The sequence below is a fragment of the Laetiporus sulphureus genome (genome assembly GCF_001632365.1).
Source record: "Laetiporus sulphureus 93-53 unplaced genomic scaffold LAESUscaffold_20, whole genome shotgun sequence".
Taxonomy (NCBI): domain Eukaryota; kingdom Fungi; phylum Basidiomycota; class Agaricomycetes; order Polyporales; family Laetiporaceae; genus Laetiporus; species Laetiporus sulphureus.
In genome coordinates, this window is record NW_024468529.1 from 502,170 (window position 1) to 522,593 (window position 20,424).

Sequence of the window (20,424 nt, forward strand, 5' to 3'; positions counted from 1 at the left end):
ATTATGGCAAAGAAGACTATTGAGAAGCGATCATGTGTAACAGACCATGTTTTTATTATCAGAGGTATTCAGAATAGTTTAGTGTAGATTGCCACAGAGCTAAATCTACCATGTGCTTTGTTGAGAAGAGTAGGGTGTGCCATTTTCAGAGGGTCATCTAAAGTTGAAGTATTCCCTGCAACAATTCCATCATTATACCATGTTCAATTATTGATGTCAACAATCCTGGCAGTGAAATGAAACTCATCAAAATAAATAATACCACACAAGCGAAATTTTGTACCTTGTTCTCCAATGTACACAGCAGGATCTAGTTGAATCTGCTTCTAATTTGTTATGAATGCTAAGAAGTTAGGGATGTTAGCAAATACATATCTTCTGACCAGCCTTCCATGACAAGTTTGGCATGAAGAAGGGCTTGCAGCCATTCTGATAGTTTTCTTTTTTTTTGAAGAACCCAACTTGACAGAGGACTCTCTCCAGATTGATAAACTGCAGTCCCATAAATCAATAGAAGTGTCTTCTGCATTGATGACAGCATTGCAGTGATGACAATGAAGTTGAATGGTAATGTTGGAAGATGAAGACTGAAGCATAGCAGAACACAAGCTGTAGATGTCTGTGCCATCTTTTCCAGTGATTGAAAATGCCGCAGGGTCTGCAATGTGTAATTTTGCATGGATAATGTCTCTTGCATCTTCCATAGAACATTGACCTATCTGTTCCTTGGTAAAAATGTTAGTGAACTTGCAGAGAAAGTCATTCTGGTTGTTGACCAATTCATTCCATTGATCTGGACAATCTTTGAAGACCTTGAAAAGTATGGAGAAAAGGCTATCATAGGCACAACTGTAGTTGTTCTCATCCCATATGAAACCAACAGGGCTTGAGTACAAGGAGAGGGGTGAAGTGGACCTATATTTTCATCATTGAAGTGTTTTCCATCGCTGACACGCTTGCGTTTCACCTGTTTTTTTCCACCCTGGTCATTGCTGACCATGGGCAAAGCCTTTGTTCCCTTTGCAGGCACATATCCGTAAACAGGTTTGATTTCCATCAGTTTGTTTTGTGCCACTGAGGCCTTTTGTGCATCATCAACATGTTTGGAAGGTTTGCCCAGCATCTGCCAGGGACTGTCAGGCTCTGGGTCATCCAGTGGATATGGATCTTCGTTAGATCACTTTAGTGCCTTGTGCATGGTCCCTTTCCATGCTCTGTAGGAAACAATCAAAGCATTCCTGATTACATCTTTGACAATGTCCGGCAACTTTTTGTTGTATCGAAGGTTTGTGATTTCATCTAAAAGTTCAAGGTCTCTAAATTCTTGTCTCAGTGAACCAGAGATGCCCCCCATCAACTTATGCTCGTCGAAGCCTTGGACAACTATGGTTCCTTGATATGTAGAGCCCCTAGAGAGACAGGTGTATATGGACTGATGAGACTTGCAATTTTGGAGATCACGTACATTGTCAGGCCTTGTGCGACCTTGGGAGGCAAAGTCGGTCATAGCAAAATTGGGTATAACTGTGACTTGGTCTCTTACAATGAAGACCGTTCGATCATTGGGCATGATGCATGTGATTTTCATTAGCTGGTGACTAATAGGGACTACATTTTCAGGTAGTCCTTCCAACTTGATGGGTGTAGGAGCAGAGGTTAGTTGAACAAAGAGGATGTCTAGGGCCAGCTTGTTATCCTCCAAAGATCTCACCTTCCACCCAGCCACTACGCCTTCTGCACCATTGGTCACACAACACTCAGTAGCCTCATTGGTCTTAATCATGACTGGCATGCCTATGCATAGGGTTAATTTTCCGGGATGGTTATCTGTACAGTCGTGAGGTAGATTCCACAAGACTCTCTGAGTTTCAGGGTCTATAACATTGGATGACCGTTGTGGATTTACAGTAGCATGTTTTGCCTTTCTTCTCTTTTCCTCTGCATCTGATCTCCACTTGTCTTCAGAGTAAAATGTAATGAGTTGTTGTCCTATCTCTCTGGCAAAGCGTGTACAGCCAAGGTCGTTAATTTTGTCTCGATACGCATTCCAGGGGGTGATGATGGAGACATTTCTGAATCTGGGCTGATTTAACTTTGGCCTATCTGCAGCATGACCTGCTATACGTCCCTTCAAATGTTGTATGGCTGCCTGGGTGCAGGACTTGTATCTTAAGTTTTCCAAAGCCTTTCTCATTTTTGCATCATCAGGAGTTTGCTGCCTTTGTCTCATGTTCTCTCTCAAGATTACTGCAGTTGTGAACTGGTGCCAAAGTGCTTTGCCTATGGATGATTCTTGTTCATAGTGACTGCTGGTGGTGTGCAGCACTGAGCTGACTTTATGGGAAAACAATGAATGTCCTGATCCTGCAGGGGGAAGCTGTGCAAAGTCTCCTTAAAAAATCATGTTTATTCCTCCAAATGGCTTTCCTTCATTTTTGATAGCTGAGCACATCCTAGAGCATATTTTGTACAAGCTGTGGCAGTCCACCATTGACACCTCATCTAAAAAAAATGTACTCAATACACTGAAGACGCACTCTTACTTGAAGGAGGCTGGCAGCAGAATCTGAAGTGTACTTGCTCATTCCTAGGATAGAGTGATATGTTGAGCCAGCAATCAAGGCAGCGGCTGATCCAGTTGGGGCAACACAGAGAAATCTGTAACCCTCTTTACGTTCATTGAAAAAATGGATCAATGCCTTTATGACCTGAGATTTACCAGTTCCTGCCATACCACCAAGGTACATCTTTAGCTGTTCTCCACTGGGGTCTGTGGCATGTTTGGCAACCATTCTGAACCCACGTTTCTGCTCTTTGTTTAGTTTGAAGAGTGTTTTAGTATCATCAATGAGCTTTTGACCTTTTTTCTCCTTCGCTTTGAAACCCTTCTTGAGATAAGACATGTCAATCACTTTGACCAGATCTACATATTTATTCACTGCAGCTCCTGTTGCCTTGTCAACAACATTGTTTGCAACTGCTTGATCTGTGCGAGACTGTATGATTTCCTTCTTTTTTTCAGCAAGAAGCGATCACCACTCTGAAGCAGTATGACCCTTTCTGTCACAAAATTCAGTAGATGAAAAATGATCTTGAGTGGCATCACATCCTTCGGGAAGGTTGTCCATCTATCCAGAAGTATGCATGATGTTTTCCACATGCATCATGTGCATTAACTGCAATTGAGCCTTGGTTCCCAAGTTATCCCACTCAAAAATATTGCCAAAAACATTGTAGTGTGTGGTGACCTCATCAGCAGCATGTTGTATTTTGTAATCATGATCTAGTGCATCGATATCATCATTGTTCATGTCAAACGGCATTCCACCAACATTTGCTCCTGCTTTCCTCAGCTTTGTGAAGTTATCTCTGTCATCATTACACTCATATCTAATGTGCACATAGTCCATGATCTGTCTCTGTCTGTCAGTAAATTGATGTTGCTCGAAAAGATCATTCCATGACATTATCTGGTCATGTTTGAGGTCGTGTCCTGACCTCCACGGCTTGAATAGAGTTGACATGGTCATGCAGTATTTCTCTCGATTGCCGCTGTCTCTATGAGGCAATGCACCATCAACAAAATTAGAAATCATGCTCTCATCCTCTGGCAGAAACCTTACTTGCTTGGATTGAGATTGAGGGTGGGTCGGCAAAAAGCATGCAGGTTGAAGTTTATGGTCTGCGATATCTGCTTGCTCATCTGCATGAAATGTCTTTACATTTTCTGAGGTGAGCAATAGCTCATCATCACTGTTAGATGAATCTGTATAATGGTGTACCTCGGAAGAGCTTTCTTCATTCTCCTCTTTTGCTGGAATGAGCTCTCCTTCACTTTCTTCATCCTTTTCTGTCTGAATAGAAGTTATGTGGGAAGATGGCTGAAGCAGAAGCTCATCATCTTCATCTTCAGGCTGTAGACATTGTTGCTCATCATCGATGAAAGGTTGGATAATCTTTGACGACAACTCAGGGGCAGAAACGTCTTTCATGAACTTACGTGACTCTTTCTTTACTCATTGAATCCAATCATACAGGCACATTCCTTCGAAGATCGAAGGTCTATATATGTAATCATCTACTGCAGAGAGCACTACAAACTTTCCTCGAGTTTGACTCAATATCACTTTTTCCGGAGGCTCAGGATCAGTGAATATCTTCATTTTATTGGTTGGCTTATCATCGTCCCAAGCAGTACATACCTGCTTCATGAAACTTTTCCACATGCACACATTAAAAGTGTAGTTAGTGTAATGATCTTCGTGTTTCAGAAGATACAAGCAGGCCATTGGTCCTCCGATCTCTGCGCTGGCCATTAATGCATCAACAATTTTTGTCAGTAACATTCATCCTTTCTGTATTCCCTGCGATTAGGTTTTCACTTCTATCAAATACCTTGCAGACGGTTTCAAACATTACATGGGTTTTTAGAGGCATCTTGGTGATATAGTCAGTTACATAAGCAATGACAGATTTGATTGTGGTCCCTGACATGAGACTCATGACGTCCATGTTGCATCGAAGAAGATATATAACAATTGGAGTGAGCGTATTGATCCAAGCCTCACCCTTTTTGATGTTGTGGGCCCCTGTTTCAGGATCAACTGTGGTTTCGGTATAGGTAGTACGTGAAAAACGAACCTTGCAGCTTCCATACTTGTTATCTTTGCATCCGTGGAGACATTGGTGATGATTGGACAGATAGATGAGCTCATCCACCTCAAGAGACTGTTCTTTCCACCACTTTTTCCAGGTTGCACACTTCTGACAGTCATTGTAGTTTTTTTTCCATACAGCGTGTCAGGACCAGTTTGGGCAGGGTAAGTGTAGGGAGTACGTGTTCTTTCTGCGCATTCAAGTTTTCGATGTGCTGACAGATGTCTTCCATTGTTCCGTTATGAAATTCCCCAACATATATGCTTTCAAGATATTCTACGATCTCTCTCTGAAAATCTGAATTGTGATTGAGGATTCTATCTTGGATCTGCTGAGGACTTAGACAATTTTTTATCGATATCATCATATGCATGTGCAGTGTTAGGCATTCTTGCTGTTCAATGGTTCCATAGTACACTGCCATCTCTCCGTATATATGTACCTCTTCAGTTCTGATTCACATCTAGAACTTGTTTTATGAACAGCTTCACCACAAATTTGAAAAACTGAGCACCAGTGACCGGATTAGATGCAATAAGTCACCAGCGCTCATTATCTGTGCAAAACTCTGGTATGATGTCTTGTTTGGTGTCTGCAAAGTAAAGGGTGATGGGATGATTGATATTGGCAGATGCAAAGGTAATGAACCAGGAAGGTGCACCGAGATACGATGTGAGCACCCATATTTCATTACACATACATTTGAGATTTGTCATAGAGCCTTATACTTTAGCTGTGATATGGTCCAGGTCATTTATGATCTTGAAACACTCCTTCTCAGCATTGGTCTCAGGCTTTACAGGGCCATTTCTGAGTCGGGTAATCAGACTTTCCAAAGCAGTCAAAGGCAGGTTGATGATTCTGTTCTCAATCTCATGAAAATTTTGTTTTTTTGATCAACAGGTATCCAGCTGTGGTCGCATTTTTAATTTGTTCATGATTAAAGGCGACGAGAGGAAAATATGGTTCGAGCTGAAAGCGCTTATCGTGATACATGAGCAGTTGTTGCTTCATTTTGGACTCAGACACTCATCTAGACCCACAGACATTGTTCAGGCCTCTCAAGCCATAAGGGAATAACTAGGGAAACATCTAAGGATACAGCTGAGGGTTGTGATATAAGCTTTGAGGATTTTATTGCTGGCCGACACCCAGAACCTTGCTTTTTTGAACTGATGAATAGCCTTTGCCCTTATCGACTGATAATCGTCATCGAGGAGATTGACATACACATCCCCAGTAAGACCATGAACGGTGAATGAACAGGGACCATCAATGGTACCTTCATCCATTTCAAGGTCATTTATGGCCGTAGCTTCTGGAGCCTTGTTCATATGACCATCATGGTAGTCTATAATGACCGGAGGGACATTCTCCGAATAGCTATTGAGATTGTCATAGGATATGTTCAAGTCTACATAATCTTCATGGTTTAGCTTCAGCCACTCCAACACTTCCACAACCTTGTTACGTCTTACCAGAAATTGAGTTCTGGCAAATTCTTTATCTGTGGGTTTGCAAGGGCTGATATATATGAATGTGAGTACTTCATCGAGTTCTTCCTGACTAGGAGGCAAGCTTCGGTAAACCTTTGGCATTGGCATGGAATGGCATATGGTGTTGACGCACATTTTTCACATACCGGATACCTTGACCTGGATTATGCAGTAGTTGTGCTTAACCCTCGATACAAGCATTTTCTCACACCATGTTAGGTCTTGCAGTTCAGGAGGGATCTCACCGATCCAAAGTCCATTAGCAAGAGAATCTGTTGGGAGCAAACCTCTTTCGAGATCTTGTAGACATTCCATACAAACTTGATCACAGTTGGGTAAAATGACCAGTCCTTTCAACTCTGTTATTAGATCTGTTGCACTTTTCTGCTCCTTTCTGATGATCACAGATGCCATTGGCGTTAAGATGGCTAGGTCCATGTCACAATCTGACAGCTTGATCAGAGTTGTTTTTCGTCACAATTGACCACAAACTGTGCACGCAGATTCCAAAAAATTCTCCTTCTCGACGTCTTCACAAAAACCACTATGGTCTCAGTTAGGAGCTCTTTTCTCAGAGGAGATGGAGGACAGCCTTCGCAGTTCCACGTGGGCTCCAGCACACGAAGTCAGGTTTTTCACATCCGTTCAGCACTCACCGTGATCAACTTAGAGTTGAAGACGGAAACAAGTTCAGGACATGACATGCAGTGATGTTGCAGGAGCAGCATTTGTAGTTGTTCTCTGGCTGACTTCCTTCATACGAGGTCGATCTGGTGTGCCCGACATATGGATATAAGGGCATTCTTGGACAGCTTTTGTGCCAACGTCAATAATGGAACATGTGCATAACTGCACCTAAAGCACCATGATACCCTTCCTGTGCATTCAATCCCCTCCCCCAGAATGTCATGAATCTTGGCAAAACTGCAAGATATCTGCCGTTTTAAATTGCATTGAAATATTCAGGGTGACCTCAGAAGAGCTTTCCATTATAATGAGATATACCTCTAACACTGATGGCATGATGTATCTGACCTTATGTTAGCATTTTGAGAAATGAGCTTCAAAATGGCTTGAAGCATTGCAGCAAAAGTGAAGGAGATGGTGTTTCATCAAGATAATAATCTCAAGCATGACTTAGCTGACTTAAAGAGAATACTATTAAAACAATGATATGGCATAATCAATTATCACAGCTCAATTTCATGGATCATCCTTGAAGTTATCTCACAAAAAGATTAGCAAGGCATGAGGAGCCACTTAAAGAGATTACAGAATTGTGAAAGCAATTGAAAAAGAAATGAAAGAGTATTGACAGGTTTGTGCATCAGATTTTGATCAAAAATATGCATGAATGGGTTAAGGCAGTGTTTAAGGCAAAGGGTTGATGACCCAACTACTAGAGTTTTAAAGTTTGTTGGTGACAAAAGTGTATAAATGAGTTGACCTGATAGAGTTGCATATATCTTTAGAAAAAGACATATGCATTCTGCTAACAGATGCTCATTTGAAAGCTGAGAAGTATGGCTTTCTAATACTATTTTAGCAGTGAATATAGCTACAGCCAATCTGAAGATAGAAGAAAAACAGTGAAACTCAAGTTAATCACTATATATTATATTTGGGCTGTGTTAATGATAAGCAGCAGGTGATCTAGTGGATAGAATGGTTGGTACTCTGTGGGACATAAGTCTCCTGAAAGTCCAAAGTTCAATTCCTGGTCTGTGCAGTTTTATGTGCTTTTAATTTTAAAAAAGCGCAACTCCCGTTGTTTTACAAACAACAATAAACTATGATGTGCGCTTTTGTGCAACTAGCTAGTTGCACGATCACAAATGTCATAATGTTATTTGCACATTGTGGCACCTTAAAGCATGAGAATTTGAGTGGCTGACATCTTCATACATTCTTTGACCTCAAATCTTCGCTTTTTTGAGCCAGAAAATGGCCTTCATGCAGTTCTGATTGCGAAGCATCAATGTGTAATTTACCATGCATTATTGGTATGTTCAAAAGTTGAAAAAAGTCGAAATATGGATCAATATACTGTGGTGATGGAAAACTTCAATTGCATCAATAGCTCTTGTTTCTATATGCTCAGAATGAAGGAACCAAAGTGAAGAGCAGTGGAATGTGGAGATCTATTGCTTATTTCTCAAGTAGAGACTATAATGAGTCTGGAAAATGTTAAATCAATCATTGTTTGAGTCACTATACTGAGATACATAACAAAATAAGGAATACTGTGGTTTGAACCACTTTGAAGTCATTGAATGCCTTGGTTTGAATCCCTTTGAAGCCATTGAATGCCTTGGTTTAAACCACTTTGAAGCCATTGAATGCCTTGGTTTGAAACGCTTTCAAGCCATTGCATACAATGGTTTGAACAGCTTTGAAGCCATCAGCCCTTGAGGCATTAACTCTAGCAAAGTCAGTGCTGTGATTGGCTCTGAATATTTGCACCTGTTTGGATCAGCCACGTCGTGCATGTTCAAACTCCGGATTGTATGCCCATTACAAAAGATAACAAATCTGAGTAAGAACAAAATGTAACACAGTAAGAAACTTTTGAAGGAAGGGCCCTCTCCTAACCTCAGGACAGGGGCAGAAAATGAAACCACTTTGTAATGGCCTACTCTCCCATGCATTGCTTAAGTGTCCCACGGGTATCAAAAAAGTCACATAGATGCCCTAAGTGCCCAGTGTCGCATAAACTCTTCCTTCGTACCTCAGGAATCGTAATTTGACAGAATATTACAAATAGATTTTGGTCTCAACTTCACCATTGTCAGTAGTCAATCATAAATCTGTTTTGTTTTGTTCTCACATTAATGGAGCTTTCTTTGTTGTCTTTTGTGGCTGCGGTTGTTGATGCCATTTTTCAGACCTTGTAGTTTGAATGTGGCTCTTCAAATGTCATGCGCTTTTCAAAATTTGTTTGCTGCTGATCACTGCCTTCAAGATGAGTTTCCTTCTCTTCAATGTACTCATTCTGTGATGTGCACATCAGCAACATGCATTCATATCACATTATACAGTTTTCTGGACCTGGTGACTGGTCGATTATTGTTGATAGCAGTTAGTTTTTCATTCCGGTCCTACTCTACACACTTAATATTCTGACATTATTTCAGAAAGGTATCATTGCTGGGACCCATTTTCTGAACATGGTCAGTATCTGTAGTCAGAACTAAAGGTTGCCATTGTTCATTTGGCACAGCACATGTTGTCATGTCTGCCCATGCTTGTGATGGATGAAGTTGGAGTTGGAAAAACACTTGAGGCCATCACGTTGATAGCATATCGCAAACACCTTTGTCATGCATTTGCAACCACAGGCAAATTCTTAGGCAGTTTTGAGAAGGGTAAGTTGCAATATGCAGATGTATCCTGGTTCACTACGTCATTAAATAAATCATTTCTGCAGATGACTTTTAGTACAAAAATGCAGATGGCAGCCAGGGAAATCTGCCCAACTTTTCACACCTCATCATTTGCCTGCTGAGCCTCATCGACCAATGAACTTCTGAAATATGTACATATCTTCAGCAAGATGGGGTCACTGGAGGGCGATATCACCTATGGTGTCGAGGACTCATTCGATTAATAATTTGAACATCGAACATACAGCCTGCTTGCCCATACCACTGCCATGTGAGAAGGATGAACAAATCTGTAGGTTATGTGTAGCTGACCAGGAAACAGTGGCAGGTGAAGGAGGTCAATGATCCTGAAACAATGATGGTCCCACAACCAGTTGCTGTATATCTTGAGATGGCACAACAGCTGATGGATGCTGTTGTTGCTGGACAAAGGAGGCAGCATGTTCTTTCAGGTCAGCGATGTCAGCCTCTAATACATTTACTATGATGACACCATCATCTCTGAAAAAGAGATGATGAATGACATATACCACCATACACTAATCACGCAGGACATTGTAAAGATACCTGGCAGTATCTCGGTTCACTAAGATTGAATGCCCTTGTGGTGCATGCACTCAACAAACTGCAGGAGCATAAAATGTGTCATACTGCATGAACATCTCCATTCTGGTATAAATTGTAGCACCCAACTCCCACAACTCCAGATGCAGCTCAGAAACAAAGATGCCAAGGCATGTCAGGATACCATGCATCAAATACAAGTTACCCTGTGAATGCTCAGTCCATTCTAATCAACGTTAGAATATACATAGAGACTCACTAACAAATCACACAGATCTTGATACTGTGCCCACCAGTTATTCATCAACAAGTTATCCATGAGGATCAGCCACTCAGGTAACAGTGCATGAGTATGAGGAATGTGGCGCTCTATAATGTGGATGATGTTCTCAAGGCGCAAACATGCACCACTATCAGAAATGATCAAGGCCGAGCATGTAGACATTGATGGAGCTGACTGCAACATTGAGTGAGAATGGGAAAATGATGATCAGAGCAGAAAAGTGAGCAGCAGAATGAGAGAGGAGAAAAATGAAGAAGCGGGAATAGAACACAAGGATCACCTACCTTTATGACAGAAAAATGTGAGAAAAGCATGTGAAAGCTAGGCTCACATTTTCCAGACCCTATAAGAAGCAGTGATATCTGATGAAATAAGTGGACAGTTAGCACAGTCAAACTGACATTGCCACTCCAACCTATGAAGATCGGGCTGTCCACAGACATAAAATCTGAAATACAACATTTTAAAGCTGCCTATGCATGGATGAACACTCACGTGAACAATACCCAGTCAGAGAGGATGAGAAACGGTTGACTGTAGCAGAATCAGAGCATGTGAACGTCGAACATAGAAACATTAGAGAACTCACAGAACTCAGCTTATTATCTGGTCACAGAAAGTGACCATGTTTGGAAAATTGAATGCAGCAACGGTAGCGTTAACGTTACAGTGATCAACACATTCCATCCACTTAAACTGGTCACACTGCCCACTCCACGGACAGCAGATGCTGTATATAACATATTCGTCAACATTATAGACTCTAGGATGCACACCCACCTGAACAAAATAGACCCAGTCAAGGCAAATCAACAGTTTTATGGGAGCAAAATACAGGGTGTGTGAACACCAAACCAGATAACATCAAAGAACCCATGGAATCTGTTATTAGCAAGACCGTGCTTTGTTCACATGCATCATATCTGCCAGATGACAGCCATGGATGAACGCACAATTTGCATGATCTGCAGACAGATCAGACCTTGCCCCATCATTGCCTTGTCTCCAAAGATTTTGACTGCCATAGCCTCATACAGAGGAGGAATGTTTGCATCCTCCAAGGAAGGAAGCTAAAAAAGCCATGTCAACTTAATTGCATTCCAGGGGAAAGAACACACCATCTCTGAGCAGAATGTCATGCGCAGCATCTGGGAGTCCTTATCATTGTCGTTCAGGATTTTCTCCAGATGTGGAAATATCTTCCAGTTGCCGTACTTCTCCTTCAGCCATTCCTCGAAGTATTTGCAATCTGGCTGCACATTGTCGAGCTCTGCAGGTTGTTTCTTTCCTTTACCTTTTCTTCCCTTGCTCTTGGCCGCCACTCCCTTTGCAGTGACTTGCTTTAGCCCATCCACTTGAACTTTCACGAGAAATGCGTGAACTTCATGCTGCATGTCTGAGGTCCAACCGGGCAGCATGCGGCCATTGTATGCCTAGTCCCATGAAGCTGTTGTGTAGGCAGTTGTGACTTGCCACTGATTCGACATCCACACATATGGGAACAAAGCCAAAAGATGGAGTACAGCATTATATTTCAGTAGTGAAGGCATGTTGATTGACTTATGTAGGACAAGAGTGGAAGTTGACGCTGCATGGGAGATACACATTCCCCGAATCAGTCACATGCTCATCTGCTGCATGCATGACTTGGACTTCATCTGCATTCATCTTAACTGTACTCTTCTGTGTTATGGTCTGAACAAGTTGCTCACAAGCCCAGCCAGGCCAGTCTCAGCACAGGCAGCATTGATGAAGAGATGTCAATGAAGAAGAAGATAATGGTGCGAGGGTGTCAAGTAACGTGGAGGAAGCAGCAGAGGGAGCTGATGAGGACATGAAAGTGGACATCGTGCAGAATGTGAGCGACACTGTTTCATTGCTATAATACAGGATAAAGTGAGGTGGATGCAGGAACTGGAGAGAAAAGCAAATGATCTTGTCCACCTCATGCTGTTCACGGAAAGCAAGTGGGTCCCACTGAAGAGAGACAAGATTTCGAAGAAAGGTGCGTCAATGTGCAATGCCTACCATTTTCTTGCTCACTTAGCTGCAGTGCTCAGATGCAACATGTGCTCGTTCAAGCTTGTGCTTGCATGCGCACAGGACATCCTGTGCAGGACATTCAGGATGGAGCTGCATGAGCTGCAGACATGCAGTACCTTAGAGAAGAACAAGGAGATGAACAGCAAGGAGAGTGAGCTACTGAGGAATACAGGCATGAAGAAGTGCAGTGTGTGTTTCCCTTGTCCTCATCCACTTGAACCCACTCATGCATCCCACTGCTAGCTTCACTGACCAGGACAAAGACATACATCCTGCACTCGGTGCTGGACCCTGTGATCATCGAACATGCATGCGCACCAGATGCGAACATCCTGGTGATCAAGCATGAGGATATGGTGAACAATGATGAGGTCTATGCTAACGAGAACAATGATGGGCCATGCACATGCTCGGTGAGGAGCATCCTGGCCTGGGAGCAGTCCAATGAGCTGGGCTCAGTCGGCATGCTGTAAATCATACTCGCATTGATCTTGGTAGATGGCCATGTCATGAGAGACAGTACGTGTTCCGTATCATGCTCTTCCATACTCAGATGTCCTGATACAAATGCCAGACAATCTGTGAAGCCTGTTGAAATGCCTCAACCTGGGACACAGTGCCATGCTCCCACTGAGCAGCTGCTCGACAAACACATCCCTCACAGTTGACGCCTACCTCACACAGCTCCTCTGGCAGGGCTACCTTGAATGACAATGCATCAGAGAGATGAAGGGTGTGGGCAAGCATGGGTGCATGTCTGCAGCGGCACTGGCACGAATGCAGTCAAGTGGTGCTGGGACCCATGTGTGATGAGCGAGGTGAGTGAGCATGCTATCACCCAGTTCATGGCAGAGTTTATGTTGGACAGGCCAAAGGTGGAGAGTGAGGATGAGAACACAGGGGATGATGCAGATAGGATGAAGAAGGTCGAGGTTGTGATGAAGGACATCAAGAGCACTGCAGGTGGTGATCCGTTGCAGGGTCTGGTATGAGTGAGCCAGTGCACATTCGTTATTCAATATTCATGTTGTGTCTGTCTCTTATGGGTACATGTAAGTGGGTGATGTCGACTGCTCAAAAACGGTAATGTGGTTGAGGGCCACATGCCTGCCAGATGCATCACCGTGCCCCTCTGTCTGCGCGCACTCCTCATTTAATTTTTGGTCCTCTGCATGCACTCCTCATTTTTGAAATGTCCAATGCTGCAGAAAGTAAGAGTAGTTACACAGAAGACAAACAATGCAAGACAGCAACTGTAGTCGCAGTGTGGGTATCTAACTTCATTCATTTACACTGGATTACTCTCATGGTGAGTAGGTCACAGTACAAACACAGCCAGTGGGGCAGGTCCAATCAAGCATCGTGGAGGAGGTTGAATCTGCGAAGAAGAAGAAAGTGCATCTTTCGGTTCAGTATTTCTTACAATGTAGTATTGCTGACTGTCACTTACTGTATATATCAGGGCCCATGGCTCGCTTGCAATCCCATCACCCGCAGCTACTTGACGGTGTGAGGTTGATCATGTAGGGCATATATACTAATGCTGGAGTGCTCAGAGCAACGACATTATCCGAGATGCCCGAAACAGTGCAGTCTCCATCCTGGCCTGCTCTATTGATCCACTCACAAATCGGCTCCAATTATGGCTCGAACGTGTCGATCCCATCATCATACACACCCTGTACTTCCAGCACCTTGATCCAGCCCTTACGCTTCTCAATTATGGGTGAGGCATGCCCGTGCAGGCTGTTGCTTGGACGAACTGCAGATTCGTGTTCAGCACAAGATGATTCTCAGGCAGACGCCTCCAGGTTGGGCAGTGCAAAGAGCACACACTTACCCACAGAGATGATGTGCTCGATGCTGAGCACATGCAGCATGTATGCATTCCATGACTTTATGAAAGACTCAGCAACTTCACAAATCGACAGACCAGAATACGTATGGGCTCCCAAGATACAAAAATGGTAGCACCCAACTCGGGAAGCTCCCATCGAACCTCGAGTTGTTGAAGCACATCTGATAGTCATAGATTGACAACAGCACAGATGGGTTCAGCATTGTGCTTGTGCACGGCCGACCAATGTCTATATTCCGTGAACAACCAAATCCTTGTCGCTCTCTAACTGTCTCCTCAATGCTGAGCAGTCACGGCATTTAACAGTCCCCAGGGCATTGGTGGTATCACAAATGAGACTGACTTCTGAGCAGCTGGAGGATGATCAGTAGCATCGCCACCTTCACCAGCTTGATCAATCACAGCGGGACTCCAGACTTGCTTCTCCTGTTGAGATCCCAGGATGACACCCCTCACCATTTCCTCTCCTTTCCCCTCTCGCTTTCTATCATGCCTTGATTCTCTTGAGCACTGGCAGATCCATGAAGGATGACTGCCAATTCTCATTCTGCAGCGTGAGATACGCCTCGGGTGATGAGATCTGGCATAGCACCATCAAAAGCGATAAGGATCTTGCATGGATGCATGAGAAGCAGGATGAGCTCCTTGTACATAGAGGTTGAAGTCTGGCTGGTGGCACTGGAAGATGATGAAACTGGTGAGGGAACAGATGAAGACAGGAAAGTCGCAAACGTCGACCGTGTGCATGTATATGCGCTTGAGGTTTCAACTGGGATGAAGGAAAGAGAGAGCTCGAAAAAGAGCTGAGTGGTGGCAGCAGAGAGCGTGGCATGAATCCCGTACCAGGACCAGATGCATGGTGCTCAGCATATACATGAGGCAGTGGTGCAAGCTGCGCCCTCACAGCAATGAGCATGAGAGGCACAGGCAGCTGCAACAAGCCCTCCAGGAATGTGATAAATGGTGCAAGCACATTCATCATTGTCGCTGTGCTCGGTGGCGAGCTTGGGAATGGGAGGTGAATCACAGAGCATGCATCTGAAGGCGGGCACACCTCCTCGTCAGAGAGGTGGCTTAGCTCCCCATCGGTCCACTTTGCTCGATAGAATGAGAGCAGCACAGAGACATTGTTGACCTGAGCATAGATGGTGTGCATCATGCTCTGTGGCTTGAGCTTGATCGACACCAACACATGAAGAAGTGCCCAAGTCGTGTCAGGTGCAGTTTTGTGCATTGTTTGGTTTGTATCGATGTGGGGTAGCACTCTGGATGAGACCCCTTCCTCATCCTATCCTGGCCAGCTCACCTCTTACTCCTTGCAGCCCTGGTGGCATGCACATGCTTGACGACGATGACGACAATAACAATGATGATGAAGACGACGATGAAGACGATGATGAAGATGATGACGAAGACGAGTACAATGATGCCCAATGCATACCTCCTCCACCAGTTTCTGCACCAGATCGCAGCATGGGTGGTGGTCTCATTCTTCACTGAAATTCGGATCATCGGCAGTGAGAACATCCCCTGCAATGGCCCCATTATTGTGTAAGTCATGCATCATATGCTCTCTGGCTCGACATCCTCCCAGAGAGCCTTCGACACTCGAGATGCTCTGTGAAAAGCCATCGAGAGGATGCAGTATCCTGCTGAACATGTACATGTTATGAATGCTGCCTCCTGTTTCACACCGTGATGCACCATGCTAACGTGTGACACCCCTCAGCATCGCAACACACCACAACATGATGATCGACCCTGCAATACTCTGTAAGCACCCTCTCTCTTTGACTTCCTCTGCATCCGTCTAATCCCTGGTAACAGCAACAATGTTCCCCTACCACCGGATCCTCCACTTCTGGGCCAAAGGTGCGCATCTCTGCATCTCCATCCACTCACCAGCTACAAATGCATCATCTCAGCCTCCTTATTCATGAACCCCATTGCAGACTATGTCCTCCACTCAGCAGGCAACATCTCAGTCGACTGCAAAGCCAAAGACTGCAAGAAACTCTTTCTCAGCACATTTGACGTGCTCTCGCACAGACACGCCATCATCATCTTCCTCGAAGGCACATCCTACACCAAGCTGCACATCGTGCAGGTCAAGAATGGCACAGCCTGGGCTGCGCTTGAGTATGCCAAGTGAGCATGCAAACACCCTGACCACATGATGCCCGGTGCAGAGAACGTGCGTATTGTCACTGCCGCGATCATTTACACGAACAAGACAAAGTACTGCAGTAATGTGAATACGTTCGCTTTCGTGCTTACTGCCTGTACTGACATCTATTGCTGACAGGCTATCATGGAGTGAGACTGCCTTGTGTTGGTGTATGAGAAGTTATTCATCCATCATGGATTGTCTATGTTTGGTCCACCCATGAGCATTGATCCATACCTAGAGCAGTTCATGTCCACCAAAGAAGGTGCCCCACACTCAGCAGTGAAGTGACTAACTGTCGCGCTTGAGCAAAATTTGATCGAAACCACAATCAATGCACTGGATTGGTACGTATGGTTTAATTTCTGCTGGTCCAGTGCTGATTCGCTGCAGGGACACTCTGTATGCTGCACGCATGGCGAGGGATCTGCTCTGGGACAATGAAAAGTCCATCAACCTCGATGAGTTCATCATCATCTCACAACCGTACATGCCTAGCCTGCTTTCGTCCATTGCAACTAACCACTCTCCCTAGCCTGGTCGATCTATTCTCCACACCCGACTTGGTTCTAAATTTTTACAGCGATTCGACGGCATCTACTCACATACTACTCACTACTCCAATCTACCCACCTCACTAATTCAGTGCTATCCTCACTACCTCTCCCAGAGATGCTCGACCCTCATCGCACCATCCTGCTCCCAAGTAGACTGTTTACACTCACCCTGCTCATACGTGATATGCTTGCCATTGGTGTAAATGACGGTGTTATGCAGCGGCTTGATGGCGAGCCAGGATGGGTTCACTTTGATTGAACGGAAAGGCTGGAGACAAGTTCAGATTAGACAGTGATATATGTGTGGAACATCAGAGAATGGATTACGCCATATCCAGTGACCAGGACGTGGAGGGTGCCCTCATCAGCGAAGCGGGGGGAGTCTGAAGGGACAGGCATGGTAGGTCAATTGGAGATGGCATATACCCTCATAAATATCTGTCACAGCAATTTAATGAGTCATATTATCTATCACATCACCCCTGTCTCTGCCTCCAGCCACAAAGCTTGGCCCTTCAGCATGTGACATGCATTTTGATCAAATACGATCAAATACACCGACTCGCGAGCCTCGGATGCAAATCCTCGCCACTCGTGACCACCATTGATCAGACCATGATGAGCTCTGAAGGTGCATCTTCCTGCATCATTTCTGCTCGTATATCTCACACAGGACTGCAGTAACATGGTGTGTGTCTTCTCGCAACCTTCAAGTTGCGATGGCTGACTGCTTTCTAGCCCAGTCTGCTCACGCAAAATCCTTGAGAAGGACATCAACCATCATCTGGACACTGGCTGTGCTGAGGATGTTGACCCAGCCTCAAAAGCAAGGTGAGCACCCCCTCGTACACAGCCCAGGACACAGGCTTCCATCGCGTTGCTCTTCAGTGGGACACAGAAACTGCATGCAGCACCAGCCGGTCCTTTGCATGTGGCTCTGACATCAAAGGCTCATGGAAAGAAGAGGGTTCAGACAGATGAGACTTACGCATCTGCTGAAATGGTACCTTCGAAGCAACCAAAGACCACCTCAGTTTCAACCACCATGACTTCTCGCATGAATGCTGCTGCTCCTCTTGCTGAATGCCTCCGCCCAACTAAGTCTTCAGTCGTCAAGCCAGATAGCCTCTCCAGGCAGGTTAACCATCATATTTATCTCAGGATCCGTGATGGAGATGAAGAGAGGTGCAGGCATTTCTACAATTAGGCTGCTCCTTGCTGGAGAGTCGTCGAACTCAGCCTGAGGCATGCCCTTGCTCTGCTCCATGAAATGAGTAAGAAGGGAGGGTAGAATTAGAGTAGAATACTAGCTACAGACATGCAGGGACGCAGCACTACTTTCTCACAGCATGCGAAATTGACAGTGTGTTCACACACACAGCAGCTCCTCGGTATCTGAATCTGAGCTCACCCGCCCTCTGTATGTGTGAGTGGGACATCTCACATGCACACCAGGAGATGAGGCAATGTCTTCTCCATTTTTGTGGGTGAGGCCTCTAGAAGGCAGAGAAGAAGATGCACTAGAAGGAGAAGAAAAACGAAGGCGAAGCTCCATGCACCTGCACTTCTCTGTGAGGAGGGAGAAGGGCTGAGTGCTGACTGGTGACTGGTTGACCCCTCAATATCAATTGTTAGCTAGCGCTTGCACTGCACTGTCTATCAACTTTGTGGTCCCGCAGTTGCGCACCAACTGTTATGACTTGTACTCATCACTAGTGCATTGATGTATCAAAATTTTTAGTATCCCAAGTCTACAAGCAGTGAGGGCATAACCTCTGCAACAAGGGATGAGCCAATTCACATCATACCAGTATCGAGGCTCTGTCAGTTCTTATGCTGCACTCAGATTGTAGTACAGCTGGTATGCATTAGATTGGAAAGGAGTTACTTCCATTTGACAGTGACATCAGCGAAACCATTGCCATGTGCACAGAACATATAGAATATAATGACATGACGGTGTAATTCGTTGCAGATGGAATGTAAAAAGATTCTTGACTGAACATCAGAAATGATCAGGATGGCCAATTGATCAATGCCACTTACCACTACTGCCGTTTGGCCTTCTTCGATCTGGTACCATCAACCTTGATAGCTGTGTTGTCTGTGATGCACACCAATGCTGACTTCACCTTCAACCCCTCACCTCCCATCAAAGCCTTTTGAATTGCCTCGTGCCCCATCCCAAAGGGTGTTGAAGAACAGCTGCCATCACAAGTCCTTGACTCCCATCTCCTGCTGCAGCCGGTCGACAATACCAACGGCACATTTGTACTGCGTCTTATCCCCCATGTGGTCTGAGCCCTTGAACTCAACGCCTCCACCGGTCAACATCTAGAAGACAGTTGGGCTTGGCTGCATGAGGGTAATGATCATGTTGGTGTGCAATAACTTCACATGCACAGAGTATAGTGGTCTTTGCTCGGTGATATAGTAGCATAGCGTCGAGTGTCCACTGCTCATAAAGGATTTCCAGGCTCTTGCTTCTCTTCTACTGGCAGCCCATCATCTGCGGCTGAGACAGTAGTTGCAGCATTGGCCAGGCTGGCAAAGAACGACTCAATTGAGCCCTGTCGAGAGATATGCGGCACCACATGATCATTGTGGGAGAGGCAACCTAGATATATATGTGATGCGCAAGCAGAGACATCACGGAGAGGTTAGAATGCAGAGACGTCTTAGGCGCTTCTATCAGCACAAAGGTCATGATGCGCGGAAGCTGCAACAGCTGCTCGCCATCATGGATCAGTAGCCCGTCATGGCCTCAGTAAGTCGTTCTTCGACTTACATTAATATTTCTGCAGTGACTGAGTTGTACAGCTTGCAAACACGTCCTACAACACAGTCGTCAAGCGAAATAGTGAGTCCGCTCACGTTATCTGTTTGCTGCATGCAGCATAATTCTCGAACGACTTCACTAGGCATATACATAGGTATACATGTCCACCGTGGTTCATCTTCACCAGTGCATATATGTTTGATGTTGTATTTGACATCGGTATTACTGCATTCTGGGATCATTGGAAAAGTGGATGCTTGCGTTTAGTTGCATTTAGTTGATTGAGACATGTATTCTTGCTTGCAGTCCCACAGAAGCAGTGGAAAAATATTTGTGACAAATATGTGCAATGATTGTGCAATGATCATTGAATCTTACATATTGCTAGCCAACGCAAATTTACTTTACTCTGAGTCAAGTCATGGTGTGTCTATTACTCTGAACAATGTGCCTCCGACTGCTGCACCAATCAAGCCTGCATCGGGTTCCTTCTTGCCACATTTTACTTCCACTCACATTGCTATGTGAAGCTCTATATGCAGGCATCGCACAGTGCATGGCATACTTTCGGGTCAGATTTCTGCCTGTCCATCAGCTGGCCTATGTATAGATTTAGATCTGCAAGGTGACGATCGAGT

General features: G+C 44.6%; 8 protein-coding genes across 8 annotated transcripts; 3 read left to right on the forward strand and 5 right to left on the reverse strand.

Annotated features, from left to right (window-relative positions):
• Window positions 1-3,619: 3,619 nt before the first annotated feature.
• On the reverse strand, window positions 3,620-3,992 carry LAESUDRAFT_759392 (uncharacterized protein; the record flags this gene model as incomplete). The annotated part of the gene is made up of 2 exons (XM_040912592.1): window positions 3,620-3,703; window positions 3,783-3,992. 2 exons carry the CDS (start codon window positions 3,990-3,992, stop codon window positions 3,620-3,622), a joined length of 294 nt encoding a protein of 97 aa, XP_040764311.1.
• Window positions 3,993-5,529: 1,537 nt separating this feature from the next.
• On the reverse strand, window positions 5,530-5,685 carry LAESUDRAFT_653512 (uncharacterized protein; the record flags this gene model as incomplete). Its single annotated transcript, XM_040904427.1, has 1 exon — window positions 5,530-5,685. A coding segment is annotated over one exon (156 nt), but the record flags the coding sequence as incomplete, so codon positions are not given.
• Window positions 5,686-5,882: 197 nt separating this feature from the next.
• Window positions 5,883-6,212, reverse strand: LAESUDRAFT_619852 (uncharacterized protein; the record flags this gene model as incomplete). Its single annotated transcript, XM_040903259.1, has 1 exon — window positions 5,883-6,212. A coding segment is annotated over one exon (330 nt), but the record flags the coding sequence as incomplete, so codon positions are not given.
• A 78-nt stretch (window positions 6,213-6,290) lies between these two features.
• Window positions 6,291-6,566, reverse strand: LAESUDRAFT_653207 (uncharacterized protein; the record flags this gene model as incomplete). Its single annotated transcript, XM_040904403.1, has 1 exon — window positions 6,291-6,566. The coding sequence occupies one exon, from the start codon at window positions 6,564-6,566 to the stop codon at window positions 6,291-6,293; it is 276 nt and encodes a 91-aa protein (XP_040764314.1).
• Window positions 6,567-12,216: 5,650 nt separating this feature from the next.
• LAESUDRAFT_714293 (uncharacterized protein) lies at window positions 12,217-13,417 on the forward strand (the record flags this gene model as incomplete). Its single annotated transcript, XM_040907062.1, has 6 exons — window positions 12,217-12,240; window positions 12,273-12,387; window positions 12,430-12,612; window positions 12,669-12,838; window positions 13,148-13,243; window positions 13,268-13,417. 6 exons carry the CDS (start codon window positions 12,217-12,219, stop codon window positions 13,415-13,417), a joined length of 738 nt encoding a protein of 245 aa, XP_040764315.1.
• A 189-nt stretch (window positions 13,418-13,606) lies between these two features.
• LAESUDRAFT_714294 (uncharacterized protein) lies at window positions 13,607-15,517 on the reverse strand (the record flags this gene model as incomplete). Its single annotated transcript, XM_040907063.1, has 6 exons — window positions 13,607-13,627; window positions 13,876-13,922; window positions 14,104-14,187; window positions 14,266-14,320; window positions 14,847-14,977; window positions 15,127-15,517. 6 exons carry the CDS (start codon window positions 15,515-15,517, stop codon window positions 13,607-13,609), a joined length of 729 nt encoding a protein of 242 aa, XP_040764316.1.
• Window positions 15,518-16,031: 514 nt separating this feature from the next.
• Window positions 16,032-17,091, forward strand: LAESUDRAFT_759395 (uncharacterized protein; the record flags this gene model as incomplete). The annotated part of the gene is made up of 5 exons (XM_040912593.1): window positions 16,032-16,056; window positions 16,111-16,155; window positions 16,209-16,431; window positions 16,844-16,936; window positions 16,986-17,091. The coding sequence occupies 5 exons, from the start codon at window positions 16,032-16,034 to the stop codon at window positions 17,089-17,091; spliced, it is 492 nt and encodes a 163-aa protein (XP_040764317.1).
• Window positions 17,092-19,821: 2,730 nt separating this feature from the next.
• Window positions 19,822-20,139, forward strand: LAESUDRAFT_653350 (ubiquinol-cytochrome C reductase UQCRX/QCR9-like protein; the record flags this gene model as incomplete). Its single annotated transcript, XM_040904412.1, has 3 exons — window positions 19,822-19,871; window positions 19,941-20,035; window positions 20,093-20,139. Coding segments are annotated over 3 exons (192 nt in total), but the record flags the coding sequence as incomplete, so codon positions are not given.
• Between the last annotated feature and the right edge of the window lie 285 nt (window positions 20,140-20,424).